The following is a 24,704-nucleotide window of genomic DNA, read 5'->3' on the forward strand; positions in this document are numbered from 1 at the left end:
CTTCCAGTGTTTGCATGCAGTCTAGATTTCAGTTTCTCCTGGCATCAAAAATGGTTCTTTCTCTAATTTACCTGGCGGTATGCCCCTAAGAACGCTTAACCGACATTTATTTGTGCTTTCATGATCTGCTATGGGCTTTGTGTGAGCGTCCCTGCCCCCTGTTCGCCCTGCAGTGCAGGTCTCCTGGTTCTCATGAGTGCTGCTCGGTCAGTCCTCTTCCCTGAAATCACTCACAAAGAGTTGCACTGTCATCACTGAGCTGTGCCAGTCTTTTCCCATATCAGTAGGGTGAAGTATCTTAAAGACCAGCCACATCTCTGCCGTCTGTGCTGAGAAGCAAAACTCAAAGCTGTCGTGCCACACCTCCTGGTAGTCCATGCCCCCTGGAGACTTCAGCGCCGCTTAGCTGCCAAGCTGTGTTGCCAGAGCGCTGCTCTCACATTTTAAGCCTTTCCTCAGCCTTCTCCAGCACCATCCCTGTGGGCACCCATGGCGCCTGAAGAGGGATCAGGTGATGCATGTCCCTGTCGGAGCTCTAGCCAAATGTGGCCATTCTGGTCTGCCACTTAACTATTCGCTCCCAAATTGACAGTTTGAAAGATTGTTTAATTTTAAACTATTGCTCACATTTACATTGATGAACAACACAGCGGTACATCGAGTTCAACTGTTTTGTTTGGTAGAGTTAAAGCCTAAAAACACTAATGCAAAATTAGAAGAAGCAGAGGAGTTTTGTTTCCGAACACTAAAGTGTATTTGGTTGGACATTTGTTGCTCATATTTTTTGTGTAATGGCATTTTTCGATTATACAATTTTTCTTTTCTAAAAGGTACAAAGCGTCTTGTTGAAGGCAGTATCAAGGCAGGAGAAACCTGCTTGATCATTGAAGATGTCGTCACAAGTGGAGCCAGCATATTGGAAACTGCAGAAGTTCTCCAGCAAGTGGGATTGAAGGTGACAGATGCCATTGTTCTTATTGACCGAGAACAAGGTGGAAAGGCCAACTTGGAGGCCCATGGCATCCATCTGCATCCTGTGTGTACGCTAACAAAAGTGCTGGAGACCCTCAACCAAGAGGGTAAAGTTGATGCCGACATGGTGGCTAAAGTCAAGAAGTTTCTTGAGGACCATAACGTTGTCATCTCTAAAATGACCAATGGAACTGCCCCAGTCAAGGTTTCCAAAGAATTGAGGTTCAGTGACCGGGCTCTTTTACCCAACGTACACCCGCTAGCAGCGCAGCTCCTCCAGTTGATGGAAAAAAAACAGAGCAACTTGTGCTTGTCAGCAGACGTGACCAGCTCCAAGGAGCTTCTGCAACTGGCTTCCACATTAGGACCTAGCATCTGTATCTTGAAGACACACATTGATATCCTTAGTGATTTCACGCACAAGACTGTGTTGGAATTAAGAGCTCTTGCAGATCAACACCAGTTTCTGTTGTTTGAAGACCGCAAATTTGCAGACATAGGACACACTGTGAAACATCAATATGAGGGTAAGTGATGTGTGTATATGTCTGACTCAGTGTGATCATTCTATAAAATGTGGTGCGTCCCTGTACACATTTCCTGTGTTTCAAAGGCCTGTTGTATGTGTTTATGGATGTGGAGAGCAGGTACTTTTTCTCTCCCCCTCTCCCTCCAATGGAGCATGGTCATGGACTTTAAGACACAACCCACCACTTTCGAACGCAATTCTGGTTCCTATGCAGATGATTGGTCTCATTTTGTCTATTTAAATTCAATTTGGCTTGATTCGCAACTATAGCTGACTTTGCAAAAGAGACTGTTTTGCTGGCCGTTTCCTTTACCTTTGTACGATTTGATATGGGAGACACAAGATTATTGGAAACGTACCTTTTACTAAACTAATTGATCTGTCTAAAGTCGGTAGCTTTTATTTCAGTCTGATGGCTAAGGAGCTTGCACAGACTGCAGATGTAATAACTATTTAGGCTAAGGAGTCTTGGTGGCTGCATTTCATTTTATGTTCTTCTTATAGTATATACATATTACTAGTAGCCATAATTGCCCTGAACCTTAGAAAGGTCAGTAGTTATAAGTACATATTTTGTAAACAGTGACCTTCAGATAGTGGCATTGTTGTTCATTTTCATATTCGTACAGTTTGCAAAGTTACTTGGTAAAATTTTACAGTTTTCCCTTTATTAATTCTTTGAACCAGATTTAACTCTGCATTCCCGAACCTTTCCCCATGCTATGCAGAATCTGCTCTTAGCAACTTTGGAATCCTGGTGCTCCCATCAGCCTGAACAGCCTTAAATGTGCATGGAGCTTATATTTATTGATTGAAAGATTGTAACATTCTATACTATTCTGTTTCAAATAGAGTTTCTTTAGAATTTGTCCAGGCACATTTTCAGGTAGGTGTCCAATTCTTTAATTTTGTAACAATTGGTTAATTTTGCTCACCAAAGTTTAATGATGTAGGACAAGGGTCCCCATCCTTTTATGTAATAAGAGCTAATTATGTTCAGTTAGAATACTCCAGAGCTATTAATATTATTGCAGGTGTAGTAGTAACCAAATCAGACAAGATTACAATAATGGCCACCATATTCAATGTTACTAGCAGTGAACACTTCCCTGCATGAGTCACGGTTGTCAACATTGGTGTAAAAATGCCCCTCATTATGTAATTAACAGCTATAACTGCAGTGCCCATAAAACAAAGTTAAAGGTATTAGTAATAGTCTCCCCAACCCAGTTTGAATTTTATCACTCAAATATCTGCTTTAAATATAGTTTTGAAAATTCAACCATTTTTCTCCAAACATCAGCTTATGAATTCAGAAAATACACACATTCTCTGTTCAAATACACGCTTTTCAATTTTTGTGTGTGTGTGTATATATGTATGTATGTATATATATATATATATATATATATCTCACAACAAAAAGGGTTGCCCCACAAGAAGATGCCACTGCGGAAGGTTTAACTGCCTTTAATTGGAGATTACAGTGCGGCAAAGCAGCAGTCTCCCCCTCCGTCTGTACACTGCCCAACGCGCTTCAAACAACTGGTGTTCTTGATCACGGGTAATAGCAAAGGGAATGGCAGTCAATAGTGAGCAACACCTGATAACGGCTCTCCGCTTTGTTCGCCATAAGTTGGCAGGGTATGCTCAGACATGAGCCCCTTGCTCACTTTGCCACTGGGTTCAAGCAAGCCTGGCTGAAGATGGTTGAAATGCCAGAAACAGGTCCTCGGAAGCTTGTTTCCGGTCCAGGGAAGGCATGGCTTGGCAGTTCGGGCTGGACTGTTCCCATGAGAGACAGGGTCAGACTGATTTGCATGTGGCCATGTCTGAACTGGGGTGGCAGAGTGGGCTAAATAACTGATGGATTAAACCCAGATCTGTTGACTGGGTGTGAGTCTTTGATTGGTTCAGATGCGCTGTCCATCTCCACACCCTTTTGTACTGCTATAATGTACTAGGGCCTTACAGAGGAAGTCATACAAATCACAGGGGTACCCCAACACAGTGTTCCCTAATGTATGTAGGTGTTTTTACTGTATTCTAAGTATCTTTTAGCATTGCACTGGCTCTAGGCCTGGTTAGTCAGTTACCACCGGTACCCATCAGCAAAAACTTGGGGGCACAGGATGAATGTGCAACAAGGCCTCTTTCTGTTCCTCTGTTGGTTGTTTGTGCACATCTCTTGCTTCTTTCTGCACCTTTCTTCATCTTTGTGGACTTCTGTTGCCTCTTTCTGCATTTCTCTTCTTTCTTTCTGCGCCTTTCTTTCTCTTCCTGCACATGTCCTACCTCTGTAGACCTAGTTGGAAATTAGCATTTAAAAAACCTTTGAAATTCACGGAGAAAACCACAGGTTTCAGGGACATTATAGTTTATTATTGCATTTATTACGCGCGACAGCTACCCACAAAGGGTTTCCCGGCGCGAAAAATTTGTAAAGAGATCATAACACTGATAGTACGCGTAGTTGGAAATTAGCATTTAAAAAACCTTATAAGTTCACTGAAAAACCACAGGTTTCAGGGACGTTATAGTTAGTTGGACATTTCACTGGTACAAAACCAGAGAAATTTGACCGATATAGTTAGTTGAGCTAACGATAACTCGCGCTCCCGAAATGCACTGCTGATGACGTCACATATTACATCACTTATGACATGGTCAGTGACATCCCTGATGGCCTCTCAAATGTCATCACTGATTATATCATCCAGTGACTGAGTGTTTCTAAAGAGTTTAAATATGTTTTATACATATTTATGCCAAGGTATATTGAAGAATGAATGGGTATTTGAATGTCTGAATGAATGATTTAATAGGTGCATGACTGACTGTATAAGTGAGTTATTAAACGTGTCTTACTAATACATGGGTGACTGACTAATCTGTATCAGTCTGTCAGTTGGTGTGTAAGTGGCTGCTTGGGTTGGTGATTAGCTATATGAGTATCTATATATGGCTTTTTGACTTGTTGTCTGAGTACTTAAATGGGTGTCTCAGAGTCTGGATGTGTGGTGTGTGTGACTCCCTATATGGATGTGAGTGGGTGATTCACTGGGTGTATGGGTCCAAGAGTGTATCTGGGAGGGGCTATATGGGTGGGTGAGTGTGTGTATAGCTTTGTTGGTGAGTAAATGGATGTCTCAGTGGTACATGTGTGAGTAACTACATACATGAAAGGTAGTATATGTGTGTTAGAGTATACAAATGATATGTGAGTGAATGATTGTGAGAGTAGCTGTAAGATTGAGTGTGTGCTTGTCAGTGATTGCAGAAAAGAGTAAGTATAGGTTAGTATCTGTATGAATAAGTGAGGTGATGTGTGTAACTGTGTAGGAGAGTAAATGGGAGTGTGATTGATTATTTGCATTACTGACTAGCTTTGTGAATAATTATGGGTGAGTGGTGTGTTTCGGTGTATGAGTACATATGATAGTAGCTGTATTGATGTGTGACTGCATTTATGAGTTACTGTATGGATGAGGGTGTAGAGGTGTGTAGAGCTATGAATCAGTGAGTGGGTATATAGTAACTGGTATTGGTGGGTCTATGCTTTCGAGAATGGCAGTCTGTATTTTAGAGTGGATGTACTAAACGCTACATTAGGCTGTGAGGCGGTGCATCAGATTTTCATGTGGATGATGTCATCCGTGATGTCATTTGAGATGTCATCCGTGATGTCACTGACCATGTCATGAGTGATGTAATATGTAACATCATTGCGGGGGCGCAAGTTATAGTTGGCTCAACTAACGGACGAATTTCTGTGGTTTTGTATGAGTGAAATGTCTAACTATAAAGTCCCTGAAACCTATGTTTTGTTTTTTTTCAGTAAAAAAACCCAACTATATATTCACTCAAGCAAAAGCTTCTGATTTAGTTCACAGGGCTGCAAACAGGAAATCTACTTCCAGGTAGCTGAAGAGCTACCAATTGCTACTAGCTACTCGTTGGAGAAGCCTGGTGTATAATCTACGGGAACGTGTCCTTGCCATTATTTAGTATTGAAAAGATGTTTTGAGTCATGTGGCATACTCTCATTATCATCTTATGTCTATAACCGCTAAAACAAGGCATTGCTATAATTAAGCAAGCGTTCTTCATATATCTTGGGGTGCATGTCCTAACTGGATTGTGTGGTGGTGTTGTCACTGATGTGAACTCAGAGCAGCAGTGGCCTTTGTGTTTAACATATCCCCAGTTGATATGAGAGTAATGGGAATGGACTGTGGTTCAACCTGTCCTGTCTTCAGAAAAATGTGTAACTCAATTGGCCCATCCTTATTTTCTATTTCAGGTGGCTTATATAAAATTGCATCCTGGTCTGACATAGTGAATGCACATGTGGTTCCTGGACCTGGCGTTGTGAATGGGTTAAAAGAAATTGGACTTCCTTTACACAGAGGGTGCCTTTTGATTGCCGAAATGAGCTCTCAAGGTACTCTGGCAACTGGCAACTACACAACTGCTGCGGTATGTAGAATATTCCCCCTCTATCAGGTCATTCACTTTGTCCATCTCAAAAATAGTACGAATTATCATATTATTCATGCAGTTTGATATTTGGACTACAGATATTTTATGGTCAAAATAATCGGTCTTATACAGTTTGCTGGCACTTCACTTCAATTATTGTATTATACAGTGATTCGTTGTGAAAACCAAATACCAAATGATGTGAATGGTTAAATAGGAAATACTTTATCATTGCCCTAGATCTGATGACGAAAACGCTGAGGTAGTTGCGTATTGTATTGTTGTAACAAATAAGATTCCTGATTGGAATTCATGGTGATATATTCAGGGGTTTAGATTTGTAGACACTGATATTCGTACTGCCCATATTTATATTATTTTCTGCTGCTTTCAGTTACATACTTGCTCTAATGTTCATCGGATGTCTCTTGACGTACAGTTTGCCTGGTTCATTTCTATGCTTGCCTTTATCCCTTTACAATAATTCACCCCGAAACTCCCCTTAGCCCTTCTTCTGGTGCATCCTATAAACTTTGCGTATCCTGCATTATTCCACACTTTCTTTCTGATAAGAATCGCCTCTGGTGGGAAGTTGGATATTGAAAGAAAAATCTTCCTGACTTTTAAAAATGGCCCAATTTCCTCAGAGGTCCTCTACACAAGCAGCCTTGAAATATCCTTAGGCGTTTTGAAATTTGAATAATCAACAAGGCAATTTACAAGTTGTGTTGTCCCACACTTTGAGCAATACATTTTATCCTGGATGCCTTCATTTTGAATGACAAAACGATTTTAGATACAATCTTTGCTTTTTAGAGACCCTTAAAGTCTTGCTCTAAAATGTGATTTGTTGTTCAGTTCTTCAAAAGTTTAGCAAATGGGTTTTCACCCAAGTCTTGCATTGTGGGCTCGATGTAGTTCTAAATGTTTTTTTTATTTGGGAGGGACACAGGTAGGACAATTCGTTGTAGTTGTATACAATAAATGTTAGATCTGAGTTATACAGCAACAATATCTACATTCTACAAGAAGGTGCCATATAACTCTGTTCGGCAGCTTTCCAGATGGGAACACGCAAAGGAAAATCTACTCCTATTAATTTAGGTGAGCAGCAATGGAGTCTTGCCTTGAAGAGGATTTGGAAGGACATGTAAATATTCAACTCTAATTATTGCAGTTAACTTTAGCATAGAATATATTAACCATAATTTAAGCAAACCCATTGAAACAAGAGAAGTAGGCAATTTCCAGGTGTGCCTTGCCGCAAGTAATCTATGGGTCAAGAGCCTACCCCTTGATGTAGTAAAGAGGTAGTCTGAATAGTCTCCTGTGTCAACAAATAATAAACTTAAGGGCACCATTTTAAGTTCATCCCGGTTCTATTTTGAATGTGAATTTGAATCGCCTTACAGAAAACAATGGCCGTTTTCCAAGCCCACACATTTGCCTTAAACGAATTCAAGTGTGCCTCGTTCACCACATCCCTGCTAACAACTCTTTTGGACCTAAACTTTGATTTTAAGCATATAGGAGTCCAGTAAAAGCTCATAAGAATCTTTTATCTACTTTCTTCATTCTGAGCACATACAGATGAAGTGACAGTTTCTGAAGGGTGTCCAACTTAACATCGATGGTTTAGTTCTATTCCATTGCCAAATGTATACAGTAAAATCATTCTTTGGTACAGTTCAATGTGTTACACCATACAATGTTCCCTCTCAACTCCCCTCCCCCGCCGTTTTTCTAGTTATCCGAGTCCTCTATATTGAAAATTCATCTTTAAGCATGCAATCTGCTCAATCTTGTACTGTTCTTATGTGCCCATCCATAGAGACCTTTGCATCGATTGTCTAAGAGAAAATATAATTTATAGCTGATCTAGTTTGGCTGGACAATTCACCCCCAAATTGTTTCAAGTCCAGAGTAAAAAAAGAAAAAATCTGGGGAATTCCCTACCTACTCATAACTTGGGGACATGATGGGACACCATCTTGTTGGTTTGGACTTTAGCTCTTTCTTTTAGCCTGATAACCTGACACTGTCTCTAACTCTTTCACAGGAGCTGGTACCTGACATTAAAGGCTTCTTAAAAGCATGAAAAGTCATTATTAACGTTGTTTTTAGTCCAAGATGTTTGTTCGAATAGGTTACTAACCTGTTTTCTGTAGACTTGTGCTTAAGAATGTCCATTCATCATTGCTCTATCAAATACTTCCTTTGACGGAGAAATATTGGATTGTTGTCAGTACATCAGAGACCTGTTTCTTTAGTATTTCGAAATGATCTTGTGGGTTTGGAATAGCATCTCTGCATCTTCTGGAACATTCAGCATTTTGCAAAACTAATTCTGGACATAAGATATAAAGTCCGTATGTGATATGTCTGCTGTAATCTACACACATGATTGTCGTGAATTCAGTGTGCTAGCCTGAACCCCAGTATTTTAATAACTCCAAAATTTACCTGTGGCAATTCGGCTTCAGCGCCCTTGGTCTAGCGTTAAGAGACTCCACCCTCCATGACATCTGGTTCAATAACCCTGTTGAGCTACACACTTAAGTAGAAAAGTTGTGCTTTTTTGTGCTACTATTTTTTGTCGTGAAGTACTTCTACCAATTGAAGCTGCATGCAGGTAAGGGAATGATTTGCCAGTGCACCGGTCATATCACCTTATAAAAAAAAATGTAGAGGCTTCAGCAATAAGCCCTTTGGGGAGTTCACCAACTGTATAACCCAGAAGTTGGTGCACGATTAGTGGAACCTATTCCCCATCACCTCTAGTCTTGTTTTGGAGTCCTTTTGGGTGGGGCACAGAAGATGCTAGTTGACCCTGCAAAGTTTGAGTTCCATTCACACTCTGCACACCCACAGTTGGGGCTTCCTAGAAGTGCCAGTATTTTTGAAGATGCTCAATTCAATGTGCCAGGTGCAAAAGGGTTCACTCACCCGCGACGATATACTGGAGGTGGTGTTGTGATTACGCAATATAGTGCTACAATATAACATACAATTGTCAGCATAAAGAGGTTTAAGTCGTAAAATTTGCATTGCGTTACTTGAGGCAAATTTTAAGATTTGTAATTAAGCAGTAATGAGCATTTCTCCGCAGGTTCCCACCCGGTGGAGTGCTGGCACTAAGACGATAGTATAAGGGGGAAACAACAAGGCAAACCGGTATTCTGGGTATTAAGTAGTGGAAAACAATGGGTCCCTCCAGAGTCATTCCAAATATTTCATTATGAAGTGAAGTTATCATTGCTGATCCACAAAACAAACCATTCTGAGCGCCAATTTGCACACTGGTACAGCATCCATAGTTCATCAAAAGAATTTTCAGTAACCATGATCAATTGATTGCATAACTCAGTGACTTGATAAGTCATATTATAAATCATGTGCCCCAAGTGAATTGCCAAAGTGCAAGTGAGGTGAAATATGTACAAAAATTGACTGTTTTGGATGAAGATGACACCCTTTGTGTCTGGCTTCAACATGTGATCCAAAGTATTGATGCAATTATGATCATCATAAAACATTTGAATAGCTTAGAAATTACGACCCCTAAAAACAATTGTGCTGAGGTCTTCCTTAGGACATAATAGTAGCATGTAGCACCCTATATATGGATGTCGCACTTCTTGATCATTGTGAACCTTTACTTTGGAAACTTGCATTCTCGAGAGACCTGCTGTTGATTGCCCTTTCAAGCTGTGTTGCATCTCTTGGGCTCACTCTGGCCTGCGTGTGGTTCCACAAGATAAGAGGGCCATCTCTCGGGCGCAGACCAAAGTGAGAACCAAGTTTATTCTTTTTATTCGATTATTAGTAGTTTTATGGCCAAGCCCTGAGTTTTGCTCCTTAATGAAATATTTTGAATGAATCCAAAGAAATCATTGTTTGCAACACTTAAATGATAGCAGGTGAGAGGAAACTGATTTCACACTGCCTTGTACTTTCCTATGTTTGATATTGACGATATGTTTGTTTTGCATTTTACAGGTACAACTTGCTGAGGAACAGTGCGATTTTGTCTTTGGATTTATTTCTAGTTCAAGAGTGAGCAGCAAATCAGAATTTCTACACTTTACACCTGGTGTCCAGATGGATGTTGGTGGTAGGTTCTGCAGAACTCTACAGTGATTTGATTGTATATTACAACAGTTTTCTTGATAGTTGAACCTGCTGTCCTGAGGTTTCAAAATTAGCAAACCTATATCTGAGTCGTATACCAATGTGCATGCCCCACTTTTAAGAGAAATTGGTTACCTGGAAATTGATGTTGTGTCATGCCACTTCTACTGTGGTCCAAGGAACTGTGGGGCAACTAAGTAGTCCTTGTGACAACTACTTACCTTTTCATGCAACCTCAGGACCACGATACTACTTCTAGATCATTGAAATATCAAGAACCTCCTCTTTAGACTTTCTCTCGACTTGCATAGGTGAGGGTGTACTGTCCAGGCTACTCCTGGAGGAGTGATGCAGGTTTACAGATGGGGATATAAATAGTGTATGGATGGTGTAGGAAAGTGCCCCTGTTTATGGTCACCACCACCTTTTGCCTGATATTTGATTCAACTTTGACAGAAGTGCACTGGGTTCCTACTATCCAGGTCCCCATTGCCAGATCTTTCCCTAAAATTGTAGAATTGTTTCCCCAGTTGGCAATACGGTTAGCGCCCCTGTAAAACCCTATTAAATGGTACCTCAGGTACCCAGGGCATGGATACTGAAGAGGGTCCCTGAGGGCTGTAGCGTGTATTGTGCCACCCCCAGGAACCCCTCGGCACCCTTATGCAAACTGCCATTGCAGGCTGTGTGACATGGTGCACAGAAAAGTGAAGACCCGACATGGCACACCTCCTATGTGCCGTGCTTGCTGACACTGCATGCAGTATAGGAAAGTCACCACTACAGCAGGTTTTATAGCCCTAAAGCAGGGTGCACTTTAGTACATGTGTGGACATATCTGCATGAGCAGATACACCCCTATAAATTCTAAGCTGATTTTTAGATATTACTTGTGAACTGGAAAGCCAATTTAAGGACGTGCTGGACACTGGTAATCCCAAGTTCTCCAGCTACATGATGGCTTCACTGAACCCAAAGAGGTTTGGTATAAAACATCTCGTATTAATAAACCCACACTGATTTCAGTGATGGATTTATCAATACATGCACCCGGAGGGCACCTTAGAGGTGCCCCCTGAAACCCTACCAACTACTATTTATTTTATTTATTTTGAAAGTTTTATATAGCGCGGACAAGATCTTTGCAGATATCAGAGCGCTTTACATAGAAGGGGTACATGAAAGATCATAGTCAAACATAAGTCAATAGAGCTAACAGTACAAATAGGTGAATGCAAAGCCAATCATGTGATTCAGTAATACAAATAATACAAATAAGCAAAAGGGGTCAAACATGAAGTACAGATCGGTGCAGAGTCTTTAAAGAGTTTGAGATAATAGTTCAAGTGTATTTAGCCATGAAGATAGCTTTTACTTCTTTCTTAGAGTGTAGTGGAAGAGATAAGCCTGGTTTTGGGAGGGAGTGAGTTCCAGATCCTAGGCGCCATTCCTGAGAAGGAGCGCTTATAGGTTTTTTCCTTCCGGAATCTTCGAGGTTTCAGCAGAAGATTGTTTGTGCCTCTAGTGTTTCTAGCACCGCCAGAGATTGTCAGCTTCTGAGCGAGGTAGCCGGGTGAGTTCAGGTGTACTGCCTTGTGTGTCATGCAGGCGATTTTCAGATGTATTCTGGCTTCAAAGGGCAGCCAGTTCAGGGATTTCAAGTCAGGGGAAATATGGGAGTGCTTTTTTGACCCAGTGATGAGTCTCGCTGCAGCGTTCAGAGAAGCTCTTAAGGGTGCGGTAGTAGTTAGGGGGAGCCCGCAGAGGGCGATGCTTCTGTATTCTATTTGAGGGATGACTAGTGCTTGTACTGCGGTATGGAAGTCTTTGGCTGGGAGGAAGGGTTTAAGTTTCCTCAGAGTATTGATTTGGAAGTTCGCTCCCTTCGTTGCTTTGCTGTTATGTTGCTGCATGTTGAGATTGGTGTCGAGTGTTATGCCTAAAGATTTTGCTGAGTCCACGATGGTGGGTAGGACATTGAGTGCGGTTAGGTGTTTAAGCCAGATTTGAGTGGTGGAGATCTTCGCTGGAGGTGAGATCAGAAGGAACTCTGTTTTCAGGGCATTGAGTTTGAGATGATTGTCGGCGATCCAGGATTGGGTGCCTCTGATCGTTGAGTTCAGGAGCAAAATGTCTTTGGGGGATTGTAATCTGAGATAAAGTTGGGTGTCATCGGCGTACATGTGAAAGTGTACATTGGATGCTTGTAGCAAGGTGGTGAGAGGTTCCATAACTAGGTTGAACAGAGTTGGGGAAAGAGAGGATCCTTGGGGGACGCCTAGCGTAACCGGTATTGGCGAGGACATCTGGTTGTTGCTCTTGATTTTCAGCGACCTGTTATGAAGAAAGGAAGTGAACCACTTGAGAATAGTTCCAGATAGACCCATTCTTGTGTTTAGTAGTTCTTGTAAATTCTCATGTTTAACGGTGTCGAATGCTGAAAAGAGATCAAGAAGGATGAGGAGGCAGGTGTCGTTTTGGTCTAGCATTTGAAGTGCGTCGTCAATTATGTGAGTCATAGCGGTTTCTGTACTGTGACCAGCTCGGAAGCCTGACTGATGAGGGTTGAGGACATCAAATTGTTCAATGTGTTTAGTTAATTGTAGTTGTGCGCATTTTTCCAGCAGTTTGGCGAGAGTGGGAATATTGGTAATGGGACGGTAGTTGTTGAGATCAGAGGGGTCGGCTGTAGGTTTCTTTAGTAAAGGTGTGACTTGTCCAACTTTGAGGGAGTCAGGTATGCTTCCTTGTTGGAGAGAACTGTTGATAATTTTAGTCCAGAGTGGGAGAAGCAAAGGGGTAAAGTCTTTTACAGCGGTAGCAGGAAGGGGGTCCGTGAGGTGATTGGATGGTTTCAGGGTGCTGAGCAGTTTGCCAATTTCTTCTTCCGAATATGTGCCAAAGGTTGACCATGTAGCACTGTTTTTTGGTTCAGTGGGTGCAATGCAGTGGGGTTTGGAATAGAGGCTTGCGTCAATGAGGAATCGCTCTTTATGTTGTCAGTCTTTTGGATAAAGAAAGCGGAGAAGTCTTCACAGGAGGGTGCTTCAGTGCCGAGTGGTTGGGGTTGTTCCTTGGATTGTGATCTTGTTAGCTCAAACTGTTTTCTCGGACGGTTTTTTGCTTGGTCGAGCTGGAGGCTGAAGAAATCTGATTTTGAGCGTTTTATTTTCCTGAAATAGGCGTTTCTCTTTTTCTTCAGAGTTTTTAGGTGCAGTGCAGAGGGGGCTGATCTCCAGGTGCGCTCTGCCATTCGCATGTCTCGTCTATCCTCATTGAGACTTCCGTCGTACCATGGATTGGAGATTTTAGTAGAGACTCTTTTTAGCTGCATAGTTGCAGCCTCATTAATTATTGAGGTCATAGCGTTGAGATAGTGGTCTGTCAGGGTTTGAACGTCCGTAGCGCCGGTTGGTGGGAGTAGGAGATTGCATCTGTTAGAAGGCAAAGAGCCTGGGTTGAGTTTTTTCATGTCGCTTTTCCAGACTTTGGGCTTGGAGGATTGAGCCGGGTTAAATTTAACTTTTTCATTTATGAAGAATGTGACAATATGATGATCTGACCAGTCACAGGGTGGGATGGACTCGAGTTGGATAGAGTCCTCTTTAGAGATGATCAGGTCGATGATAGAGCCTTTCTCGTGGGTCGGGCTGTTGCATATTTGGGTGAGGTCAAGGGCATCAAGGAAATTTTTGAGACTATTTACCACCGCGTCATTGCGATCGTTCCAGTGGAGGTTGAAGTCGCCAAGGTATGTTTGGGTGAGCTGCCGTCCGGAATTGGCTGAGTTTTGGGAAAAGGTGAGGTTGTCCCTGGGTGGGTGATAAATGCTGTGAAGAGAGCATATCGGTTTGCCCTCACTAATAATGTCGAGGTAGATGTATTCACAGGATGTTGGGGATGGTAGGGAGGTGGAATTGGCTTTCAGAACAGAGAGGTTGTGCCTGTAGATGCATGCGATTCCACCACCTATTTTTCCTGATCTGCCAAGTCTGATGATGTGGTAGTTGGGAGGAACCAGAATGTCCATTATAGGTGACGAAGATTCAGTTAGCCAGGTTTCAGTCAGGATGATTAGGTCAAGGTCCATCGATAAAAGGAGATCAGCAATGGCGGAGGAATGTTTCGAGGCCGATCTGCAGTTGAGGAGAGTGCATTTGAGACGGGGTGTGTTGAGGGTGGTAGAGGGTTCTAGAAAAAGAGGGACTTTTCTAAGGTTATTGGCGGATAGAGAATCTGCTGTTTAGTGTGGGGGGTCTAAGGGCATTTGGGTGTATCGTGGGAATTGTGAGGTGTGAGGTGGATGTGTGATTTTGGGGGGCTGGGTCGTAGGAGCGCAGAAGGGAGTGTGTGTCGAGGTCCGAAGTAGGGTTGTAGGTGCGACGAGGGCGGTTGTTGCGATTGCGAGCTGGGATTGAGGTCCAGTGTGGGGAGAGTTGAGTGAGCGAGTCAATCGGAAGGGTGGGGGACAAGTTGGGAGGGGAGGAGTAGTTGGGTGAGGGGTTGTAGGGGCGTCGAGGGTGACGAGGGCGGTTGCTGTTATTATGAGCAGGGATTGACGCCCGGTGTGGGGCGTGTTGAGTGAGGGAGTAAACCGGTGGGGTAGGGGACAAGTTGGGAGGGGAGGTGGGTGAAGGGAGTATGGGTTGTGTGGAGAGTAGTTCTTTGATGATGTGCATGTCTTCTTTGATCTGAATGAGGGTGGCCATGATGTTGTCTAACGTGGGGTAGTTGGTGGAGGTGGGGGTGGCAGTCAGAGGTGAATGACTGGCCATGGAATTCGCGTGCAGGTGGGGGAGTGGGCAGGTGTTCGTGCAGGGCTGCGTTGTGATAGTGTACGGGATGGTGTTGGGGAGGAGAGGGGTTTTGGGCGGGAGGGGTGCGGATGAGGTAGGGAGGAGGTTGGTGGTATGAGTGAGGGCATTGATGGAAGGCGGGGAGATCAAGGTGGAGGATGGGTGTCTGATAGTAGTGGTGGGGGTGCAGGAAGGGTAATGGGGGCTGAGAGTGGGGGGGAAATGGGAATGGAGATGGTCCTGTTGTGGGGAGGGGGAGTTAAATTAAGAGAGGAGGTGTGTTCTGCATAGTTAAAGGGTAATGAGGACTGAGAATGGGGGGATAAGGGGTAGGATTTGTCGTTGTGCATGTCGTTCTGGTGCTGAACTATGTTAGATGTGTTGTTGGTGGGAGCTGTGCAGTCAGGGGTTAGAGGAGTGTTAATGACAGCTGTAGGTGTGAGAGGAGTGTTAATGGTATGTGTGGAGGTCCGAGGGTTGGTAGGAGGGGTGGGAGTGTGAGTGGTGTATGAAGGGGAGCGATCTGTGTCTGTGTTTGAGGCGTGTGTGGCAGCTGCCTGGTGCTGAACTGGGATAGAGGGGTTGTGGGTGGGAGCTGAGAGGTCAGAGGTGGTAGGTGTCTCTGATTGAGGAGTGTGTAGTAGCTACCTGGTGCAGAAATAAGTTAGAAGGGTTGTGGGTGGTGGGAGCTGTGAGGTCAAGGGTGGTAGGACTGGAGGAGATATGAGTGTTGGTCCGTGAATTGGAGAGGTGCTCTTTGAAAGTGGGGAATAAGTTGTTTAGTAGGTCCAGGTTCCTGTCTGTGGATTGAGATAGGACAATCCCGTTATTGTAGATAGTGATGGTAGCTCTGCCTGGAAGAGTTGGGATGGTGTGATGGAGAGAGTTAGGCTGTGAGCAGATTTCCTGGTGGTGGAGACGGTGAGTAAGGTGAGGAACGCTTTTCTCCATTGAGCTCTGCGTGTGGTGTGGAAGATGATATCCGTGTTCAGGGATCCATTGACCGGTGAGAAGTAGGTGTCGGCAAAGGGGGTTTCAGGGTGGGACCTTAGGAAGTTGTGTTTAAAGCGTTTAGCGGCTTTTTTGGTGAGTGTGGATGGGTAGTTGATTTTATATGTGTGCTTGCCGATGGGATCCATGTTGGGATGGCGGTTTAGGGGGGTATGGGGGAATGAACTATCGTGATACATATGTGCAAAGAAACAGATGCAAACAGTAAATTACAAAGAGCAAAAGTGGCATTAGTGATCAACCAGCATAACCAAAATATAAGAAGTAGCAGTTGGTGTACTTCAGGAATAAAAAGTGAAATGGGTGCATCTTACAAAAAGAAATATGAGGTGCAATCCAGGAATAAAAGGTGAGATGGGTGCAGCTTACAAAAAATGTACAGAAATATGGGAGGTAGCGATCAGTGCAATACAAGAATAAAAAGTGAGATGGGTGCAGTTTATAATAATGTACAGTATACACATAGAAGTAGAATATTCATATACAGGGCCAAAATACATATACAGAATACATGTGCAAACAAAAGCAGCATGAGTCAAAAATGACACTAGTGAGCAGCCAGAAATATATGAGGTAGCGGTCAGTGCATTAAGTACACGTAGAAGTACAATACTGCAATAAACGGCAGACACTCGGTAGTTGAGATTAGTCTAAAGAGGCCAGTTCTTAGGGTATGGTCAAATATTGAGAAAGACTAGTCCATGATGGCCGCCAAAGAGAGAGGGCGAGACCACTCTAAAATGGCCGCCAAAATATGGGAGATAGATACGATAGTCCTCTGTTAGTTGCTGTTGCTTTAGGAACAGGGAAGGGCAGATTCAGATTCTAGTTTCTGTTTGAGCAAGCCCAGTTCCTATCTTGCTGGGAGGGAGTCTTATCTCTATTTTGATGGTCTTGTGTGGAGGAGTCAGGCCGGGGAGCCTCGTGGGCCTCGTAGATACAGGAGGGGATTTATTGCTACAGTTTTATGTCCCCAGCCATTTTGAACAAAGGAAAAAAGGAAATGTGTACAGGCGATAAGGATAGATAAATACCTTCTTGTAGATTCTGCTCATCCAGTACTTAGATGTTGCCAGCAAAGTGGTGCAAAATGAAGCATTTATCGGTCTAGTCAGAAAGAAAGAACACCGCTACTGCAACGCCTTCTGGCAGGTTGATGTGCGTGCACGGCCAGAGCAGCTGAGCTGTAGACTCTTCTGACTCAATAGGCGTTATTGTATAGTTCTCCTGTAATTCCCCTGGGCAAACGATGTGATGCAGTGTGTTTTCCTGTGTGTTTTCCCGTCCGCCTCAGGGCTCAGGAGTCAGACATCTCCGCCGGTCGGCAGCGCAATCCCTACAATCACCTCAGATCCCTGTGCAGACGGGGCAGGCTCTAGTCGTCCGTTTTCCGTTGTCCCCCCGTATCCCGTCCGCTTCACGGCTCCATTCCTGCTGCTCTCTGGGCGGCGGCGCCCCACCTCCGGTCACCTCCGACTCCCGTCGCAGGCGGTGCAGGCTCCTGTTGTGCGTCGCTGTTCCTCCGGATCCCGCCCGCCTCAGGGCTCCACTCAGCAGCTCCTGTGGCGGCGCATCACGCCTCCGTTCGCCTCCTGTGTCGTCCTTCCAGCCCCCGCCAGGATCACCCGGCACCGCAGTAGCAGCAAACCAACCTCTGCAGCCGGTGCCGGTGGTGGGGCCCACAGGCGTACCGGACGCCTCTGATGGCCAGACCGCTGGTGTGTCCACCTCTACTATGCTCGGCGCTAGCGGTGGTGTTTGCCGGCGGGTCGGACACCTCTGGTGCACCGCCACAGCTCGTCTTGCAGGCAGTCACGGGCAACCACAACGTGCACCCATCGTCCGCCGCGGGCTCCAGGCAGCAAGCATCCGAGTCGTGCTTCGCCTCTGGCCAGGGGGGGCCCAGGGTCCGAAGAGGAAGGAGGGGGTGTCTCAATCTTCTCCCGTGATGTGTCGCCTCCGGGCAGGTCGGGGATCCTCCACAGGTTTCGTCCTCCGCCAGACAGGTAAGGAAGCTAAAAGTTACTTTAATTCCAGTTACTTGTACTCCAGTTACTTTCGTAATTGCTTTGCACAGAATGGTGAGGACTGCGGCTAGGTGCTAACGGAGATAAAGGCCAAATTGGGATCTCCAGCACTTGGAGCTCTTACCAAGAGCTCCTACCCTGCGGCCATCTTGCAAAATCCCAGTGTAATCCCAGTGCAAAATACTAGTGTACTGGCTGACTGTTCCTGATGAGCCTTCCACCACAGACTAGTGTCTGACCACCTGGAGGTGAGAGCCCATGCTTTCTGAGGTCCGAAACAGTACCTGCTCTTGGTGGAGGTGTTGTCACCTGCTCTAAGCAGGATGGCTAATCAGCATATTAAGGAAGGAGGCTTCAAATGCCTCTGTTGCCTTTGATATGCGATTTTTCTTTTTTTTTTTTCAATATTTGAAAAATTACTTGCCTGATCACGAAGTTCTTGGTATCAAAATGTATTTAAAAATACGTGTTTTCTAAATTGGTGTTTGATTTATTTTCGAGTCTCATCTATTGCCTCTGAATACAACAAATGCTTAGCACTTCTCTCTAAGCCTGACCCGCTTGCCCACCGTACCACAAAAGAGCATTTAGTGTTATCATTTTTGTCTCTGTAAACCAATTGGGGTTTGCCTGGACTCTCTACACAGTGTGTACCATAGTGTTCTAACTTTTTGAAAACCTGTAGCTGTATAGTGAATTGCTTATCAACAGATTTGTTTGTGAGGGGACAATCTAACTCTTTTCAAATGCACAAAAAACTAAATCTGAATGTTACTTCTACATACAGATTCCTCACTTAGTGAATATCCCCAGGTGCCAGACTGGATTTGGATACTGGATCAGCATGCACATCCACATGAGTGTATTTGTCGATAGGGGCAGATTATCTCTAGGATAGAAAACATATCCATATCCAGAGTGCCAGTAATTAAAGCCTTTATTGGAAGCAACAGGTCTCACTTCTTCATTGACTGTTTAGGCCTGACTCCACGTTTGAGTTTGGTTGCTACAAAATTTACAGGTGTAAAACTGGTTAATTCCTAGGACTACAAGAAACTGTCCTGGAAGAATCTTTTGGGATGTCACCAGCTTTAGTGGGAGCCAGTGAGTCTACAAGCAACCCATGCATGCTCACACACACACTCACACTCCAATTGCATACATAATCATGGTTTTGGTATAAGATTTATTTTGTAAAAGTGAAAATATAGTAGAAATTGAGTATCTCTTATATTATCCACTGTGAAACATCACTAAACGCACCAGATGCTAGGGAAATGATTGCACAGACACGTTAAAACTGTTAGTTTCAATTGCTCAGCTGCGTCAGGGGCAGCGTCTTGCCAAGTCTGGTCTGACAACATAGTATGTTATCTATATACATGTTACACACATGCTATTTGACAATTGCAGACAGTGTCTTTGCCTTTTGAGGTAAATGCTTTCTCGTGTGCATAATATTATGTCTTGGTCCTCTTGTGTTTTTATATATAGACTAAACATTGCTGTTTGTATTGTCAAGGCAAACTAACAGTTTTAGCAGATCAAACAGTTTAAATTACTTTTTCAGTCCTTTGTTTCCCTGTGGTTGCCGAGAACCTCTTTCTGGAGGTTCACATTGTTTTATAGTCTATCTACAGGACCTACAAAATGAAAGGTAGAACATTAGAACTTTACTGAGTACCACTAAAGAGGTAGTGGTGGTCCTGCCCAAACTTGGTAAAGAAACTAGAGAATACCTCATTCATAAGGCGCCCCTGGCCTCAAATTGGGGGGGGCACATAGATATTTCAGAGGTTTTAGCTCGTATGCCAGAGGAGTTGCAATATTGATCCATAGAAAGGTGCCGATTCGGGAGGTGGAGGTATGCCGGGACACAGGGGCGATATTTGTTGGTTAAGGGATGCATGCTCCAACATTCTGTACTATTAATATATATATGGACCGAATGTTGATGACCCTGACTTATTCGATACTATTCACATCAGCATGGAGCGCATGTGGGCAGACCACAAATACGTGGGTGGGGATTTCAATCTACTCCTTGACCTGGCATGTGATGGTACAGCACATACGATGGACACAAAGCCCATGTCAAGGCGATCCCTGCTAGACATTATGGTTAGGTTTGGTAGACGCTTGGAGATCACTGCACGGATTGGGATGGGTACACACACTATTCCGCACCCCATAACACCTGGACACGGTTGGATTACTGACTCCTTTCCGTCGGAGTCGCACTATGGATAGACACAGCCACCTCTCGCGCACACTGTCTGAACACTCCCCCGTCATGGTGAAGTTGAGAATCCCCAGATCAGGGGAGGGGTAGAACATCCGTGGAGATTTCGTGACATGGGACTTGGAGATTCTGTTTTCACAACTGAATTGGGGGAGGCGGTCAGAGTATTTTTCACTGAACGAGGAATCTGTGGATTCCAAGGCCACATTGTGGGAAGCCTTTAAGGCATACCTAAGAGTAGTGTATCTCCAAAAGCGCGGGGGTACTTCGAGACCTACGACGTACAATAGCACAAATAGAGGCACAGTTGACGGACTTGATCGTATAGAGGCTAGTTCCACAGGCCCTCCTGATTTGCAACGCCTTGCAACACTGTGGGTAGTATTTTGGGAGGCAGCAGAACGCGTGGCGCATTACCTCAAAGTATGCAGTCTCTAGTTGGTATGTAGAGGGCGAGAGGCTGGGTAGAACTGTATCTAGACTAATGCAGCAGTCTCGCAGACCGACCTATATAGCGGAACTAGCAGGTCCTGGGGAGTCTCGGATTACTGGCGATGTGGGAATCCTCGGAGGTGCTTAAGTACTATACAACAATGTACTTCCAGGGCCACAGGGCACCCTAAGGACTACAGTGACTATCTAGATGAGATCTCGCTGGTTTGGAGGAAAAAAGCGCATCAGGAGTTTTTAGCTGATCCTTTATCGGAGGACGAAGTCATGGAAGCCATTGATGCGCTTGATGGCTCTAAGGCCCCGGTGCTTGTTGGTTTACGGGTTGCTTTTATAAGGGATATAAAGCTCCCATCACACCCTTCCTTATTGACATGTATCAGAAGGCGGTAGAGGCGGGGTTGCTCACCCCCTACTCTGAGAGAGGCGGTCATAATCTTGCTTCTGAAGCCCGGTAAGGATACGTGGAACTGTAGCTCATATCAACCAGTGTCACTTTTAAACTTTGATAATAAGATACTAGCTAAAATATTGGCAACCATGCTTGCATTAATTGTTGAGCGACTGATATCACCAGCACTGTCTGATTTCATTCCCCACAAGTCAACAGCTCTTAATCTCTGCACATTGTTTGCCACACTGCACAGAATATCACCAACTGTCCCAGCGGCCGCTGTGCTACTCGATGTGGAGACTGCTTTTGACTCGCTTGAATGGCCCTTTCTGTATGCTACAATGGGACGATTGGGGGTGCCGGAACGGTTCTTAGCGGTGGTCAAACTGGTGTACAGACTACCCACGACGCACATCCTTCTCAATGGAACACTAACCGGTGAGTTTCAACTTACCCGGGGGACACGGCAGGGGTGTCCACACCCAATCCCCCCCCCCCCCCCACACCGCCCCTGCTGTTTGTGGTGGCACTTGACCCGTTGATGCAGCACCTATAGGAGAGGCACGGCCATCGGGGGCTGCAATTCAATACAGGACCCCTACTTCTCACATTATACGCAGAAGATTTCATATTGTATGTTAGGCACCTGGATGATAACTTAATGCTCTCCACCTTGAAGCGACGAGGTATGGTACCCTGTCAGGTTTACGTACAAACTGGGAAAAATCTAAAGTTTTCCAGCTGACGGTGGCCCGAGTAACAGAATAGTTGAGTACCCACTGGCGTGGTGCGATGACTAATATCTTGGAATCTGTGTCCACAGAGAAAAGGACTGTTTCCTTCAGTTGAATTACAGCCCGGTTATGGAGAAGCTGGGGCGTAATATAGAGCGCTGGTTGATGTTGCCTTTGTCAATGGCAGGTAGAATAGCCATAATCAAGATGGTGGTTCTTCCACAATGCTGGTATCTCTTTCAGAACATCCCTATCCTGTTGTATAATAGCTTTTTCTCAGACCTCCGAACACTTTCGATACAACTGGTATGGGGGGGAAGCAGCCCCGCATTGGCTGGGATTCTTTAATGCTGCCGTATGAGAAAGGAGGGTTCGGGGTACCAAACTTTCGGGTTTACTTTTTGGTAGCACAGGCGAGTTTCGCTTGACACCGGTATCATGCAGATATTGGTATTCCGTATCACAGACCAGAAGCTGATCTGGCACTTCGACGCCACTTAACACCCTGTTACGGTTGGCTACCCGCATGATAGCCAAACCCTATCCACAACTAGCTGGGCATGGCATAAACTGCTAACTGTGACTGGGTCCCGCATATTCTACTCGTCTGCATTGCCACTAGTGGGCAATGACTGGATCCCCATTTTGCAGGAGGCTTTGGTAGTTCGCACACTGACTAAATTCCATCTGGTGACATTTGGGGACTTGTTCACCAAGGGTCAATTTTTTCACGCACGGAAGACCCCGGCTTCTGCGATGCCACAGTAATGGATCATTTTGTGTTGCAGAGGCTTTATAGGGCATTGCAGGAGAGTATGTTCAGTTACCCACTAGAACCCCCTGAATTCCCAATATTGACAGATGTTTTTAAGGGTGGGCATGGTGGTCATCTTATGGCTAGAATGTAGAAGGCTGCAGTGGCTCTGCTTCTTTGCCGTGATACTGGTGTGAGGGCGGCATGGGAGCGCAACCTTGGTCACCCAATCAGATGCGGAGTTGGGTCGGTGCTGTACACAGATATGCCGTGTCGCCCCTAACCTTCGGCATAAGCTGCTGCACTTTGAATTCTTGTGGAGGGAGTATATGATGCTCAGTAAAATGCATCATATAGACCCCTCTCGCCCACACACATGCCTGAGATGCTGCTCCCCAGAGGCAGACTTCGCACATATTACCTGGACTTGTACCAAGATAGAAGGCTATTGGAGGGTAGTATTTGGGGAAATTTCCCGTATGATTGAGATGGAGATTGCGCCCACGCCACTGATGGCGCTACTTGGGTAACACAAGACCTTCCCAAATCCAAGCGACGATTTGTCGCTATTGCACTCCTCATTGCTAAGTGGGAAGTAGCCATCAACTGGGGTTGTAAACATGTCCCTACATTGCACTCATGGCAAAGTAGTATGACATACTGTAACACTACTAGCGTCATATATGCACAATTGCAGCCGCCCGCAGTTAGACCCATGGATATCTGGCAACCATTACAATCCTGTCTGCAGGCAGCGCGCAAAATAAATGATACCTCAACACAACACCATGGGGGTCGAAGCAGATAGGGAACCACCTGGAGTTGCAGGATCACTGCAGAGTTAGTAGTGTTTGTTACTGTGCATTACACCTGGCCCTAAGCAACACAGAACTACTGCACATACAGTTAGCCTGGTCAATGTACGCCTGTACCTGAAACTTGTACATATGTTTTAGTTTTTTACTTGTGACATTTAATAATGCACTAAAATGCCATGTAAAAATTGTTTATTTCTTTTGTTTGTGAAATCAATATAAAAAAGAGAATACCTCATTCCGGCCCCTGTGACTGTTGTGTAAGATCTTGTAATCTAAATTCAAGACTTTCAAACTGACTTCTTGTGGTGCTGTCGGCAATGCTCTTCCAGACGAGAATGGGTTTGTGCTGGGCCATAGCACTCCCATTACTTGAGATTATTCTTTCACTAACCAGCAGCCACCCCTGTTAAATAACATACACAAGGCCTTAGATTCTTCCAGCTGTTTTATCTCAGCGCAGTTTTAGAAAAACTCGGGGTTGGGCTGTTGATAACCTGGATCAAATTGTATGTGGACCCTAAACCAGGATGAAAACTGCCTATATTGTCTTGCCTGAATGGAGGCACCACAGTGGAAATCCATTTTTTTTATAGCTCCCTTTGATTTTATTTGTACTTGTTACTCAAGATATCATGTAATCATTCATTCATTTCTTTATTCGATCAGTTTAAAAAAATCATAAAAGCACAGAATAAATACAAAGTAATAATTTCATTTCAATAAAATACTTAATGTCCCTTGTATAAGAATAAAAAATAAAGATAAAAAGATGATAATATAATTTAGATACCCGTTTAACCTCACCCGTATCTGAGTCACTCTCTCAGATGCAGTAGTGGATAACTTTTCCCTGGCCCTTAGATACAAGCCGTCCCCCTCTTCCTTTTTCTCATACAGGCCCAAAGAAAAGAGGCTAGTGAAAAACATGTTAAAGTCGGGTATTGATTTTAAAAAGAAAAGTGCAACTCAACACTGCCTGAAGTTCTTCTGCTTTTAAAAGTGGCTTATGGTGATCACTCTTTCTTATATAGCCTACAAAATAAAACCAGAGGCAGTTCAGTTTGTCTTGAGAGGGAGTCACATGGACATAAGCTGAGCTCTGCATGGTTATACTTTTTATCCGGGTATCCTAACATTAAAGGAATCTCATTCATACAGAACCTCAGCAGTATGAATCTGTGCTGAGGAATGGTGACATCTGCTAGATAGTAAAACCCTCTCTCTGACAGTGACTGGTTCAGGTGGTAGGTGATGACTGCAGCTTTTCCTTTGTATGGTTCCTTCCTCCTTATAGTCCGCCTGTGCAATAAAAATACGGGAAATCTTTTTCTTTGAACCTCTTCTGCACGTTAGGGGTTCCTTGA

General features: G+C 44.3%; 1 protein-coding gene across 1 annotated transcript in view; it reads left to right on the forward strand.

Annotated features, from left to right (window-relative positions):
• The window catches only part of UMPS (uridine monophosphate synthetase), an 81,064-nt gene that overhangs the window by 14,324 nt on the left and 42,036 nt on the right, over positions 1–24,704 (forward strand). The window contains exons 3-5 of the mRNA XM_078682056.1: positions 831–1,499; positions 5,805–5,980; positions 9,983–10,097. Coding sequence (XP_078538182.1) covers positions 831–1,499; positions 5,805–5,980; positions 9,983–10,097 — 960 coding nt within the window. The remainder of the gene's footprint in view (positions 1–830; positions 1,500–5,804; positions 5,981–9,982; positions 10,098–24,704) is intronic.

This window comes from Lissotriton helveticus, chromosome 3_1 (assembly GCF_964261635.1).
Source record: "Lissotriton helveticus chromosome 3_1, aLisHel1.1, whole genome shotgun sequence".
In the NCBI taxonomy this organism is placed as follows: domain Eukaryota; kingdom Metazoa; phylum Chordata; class Amphibia; order Caudata; family Salamandridae; genus Lissotriton; species Lissotriton helveticus.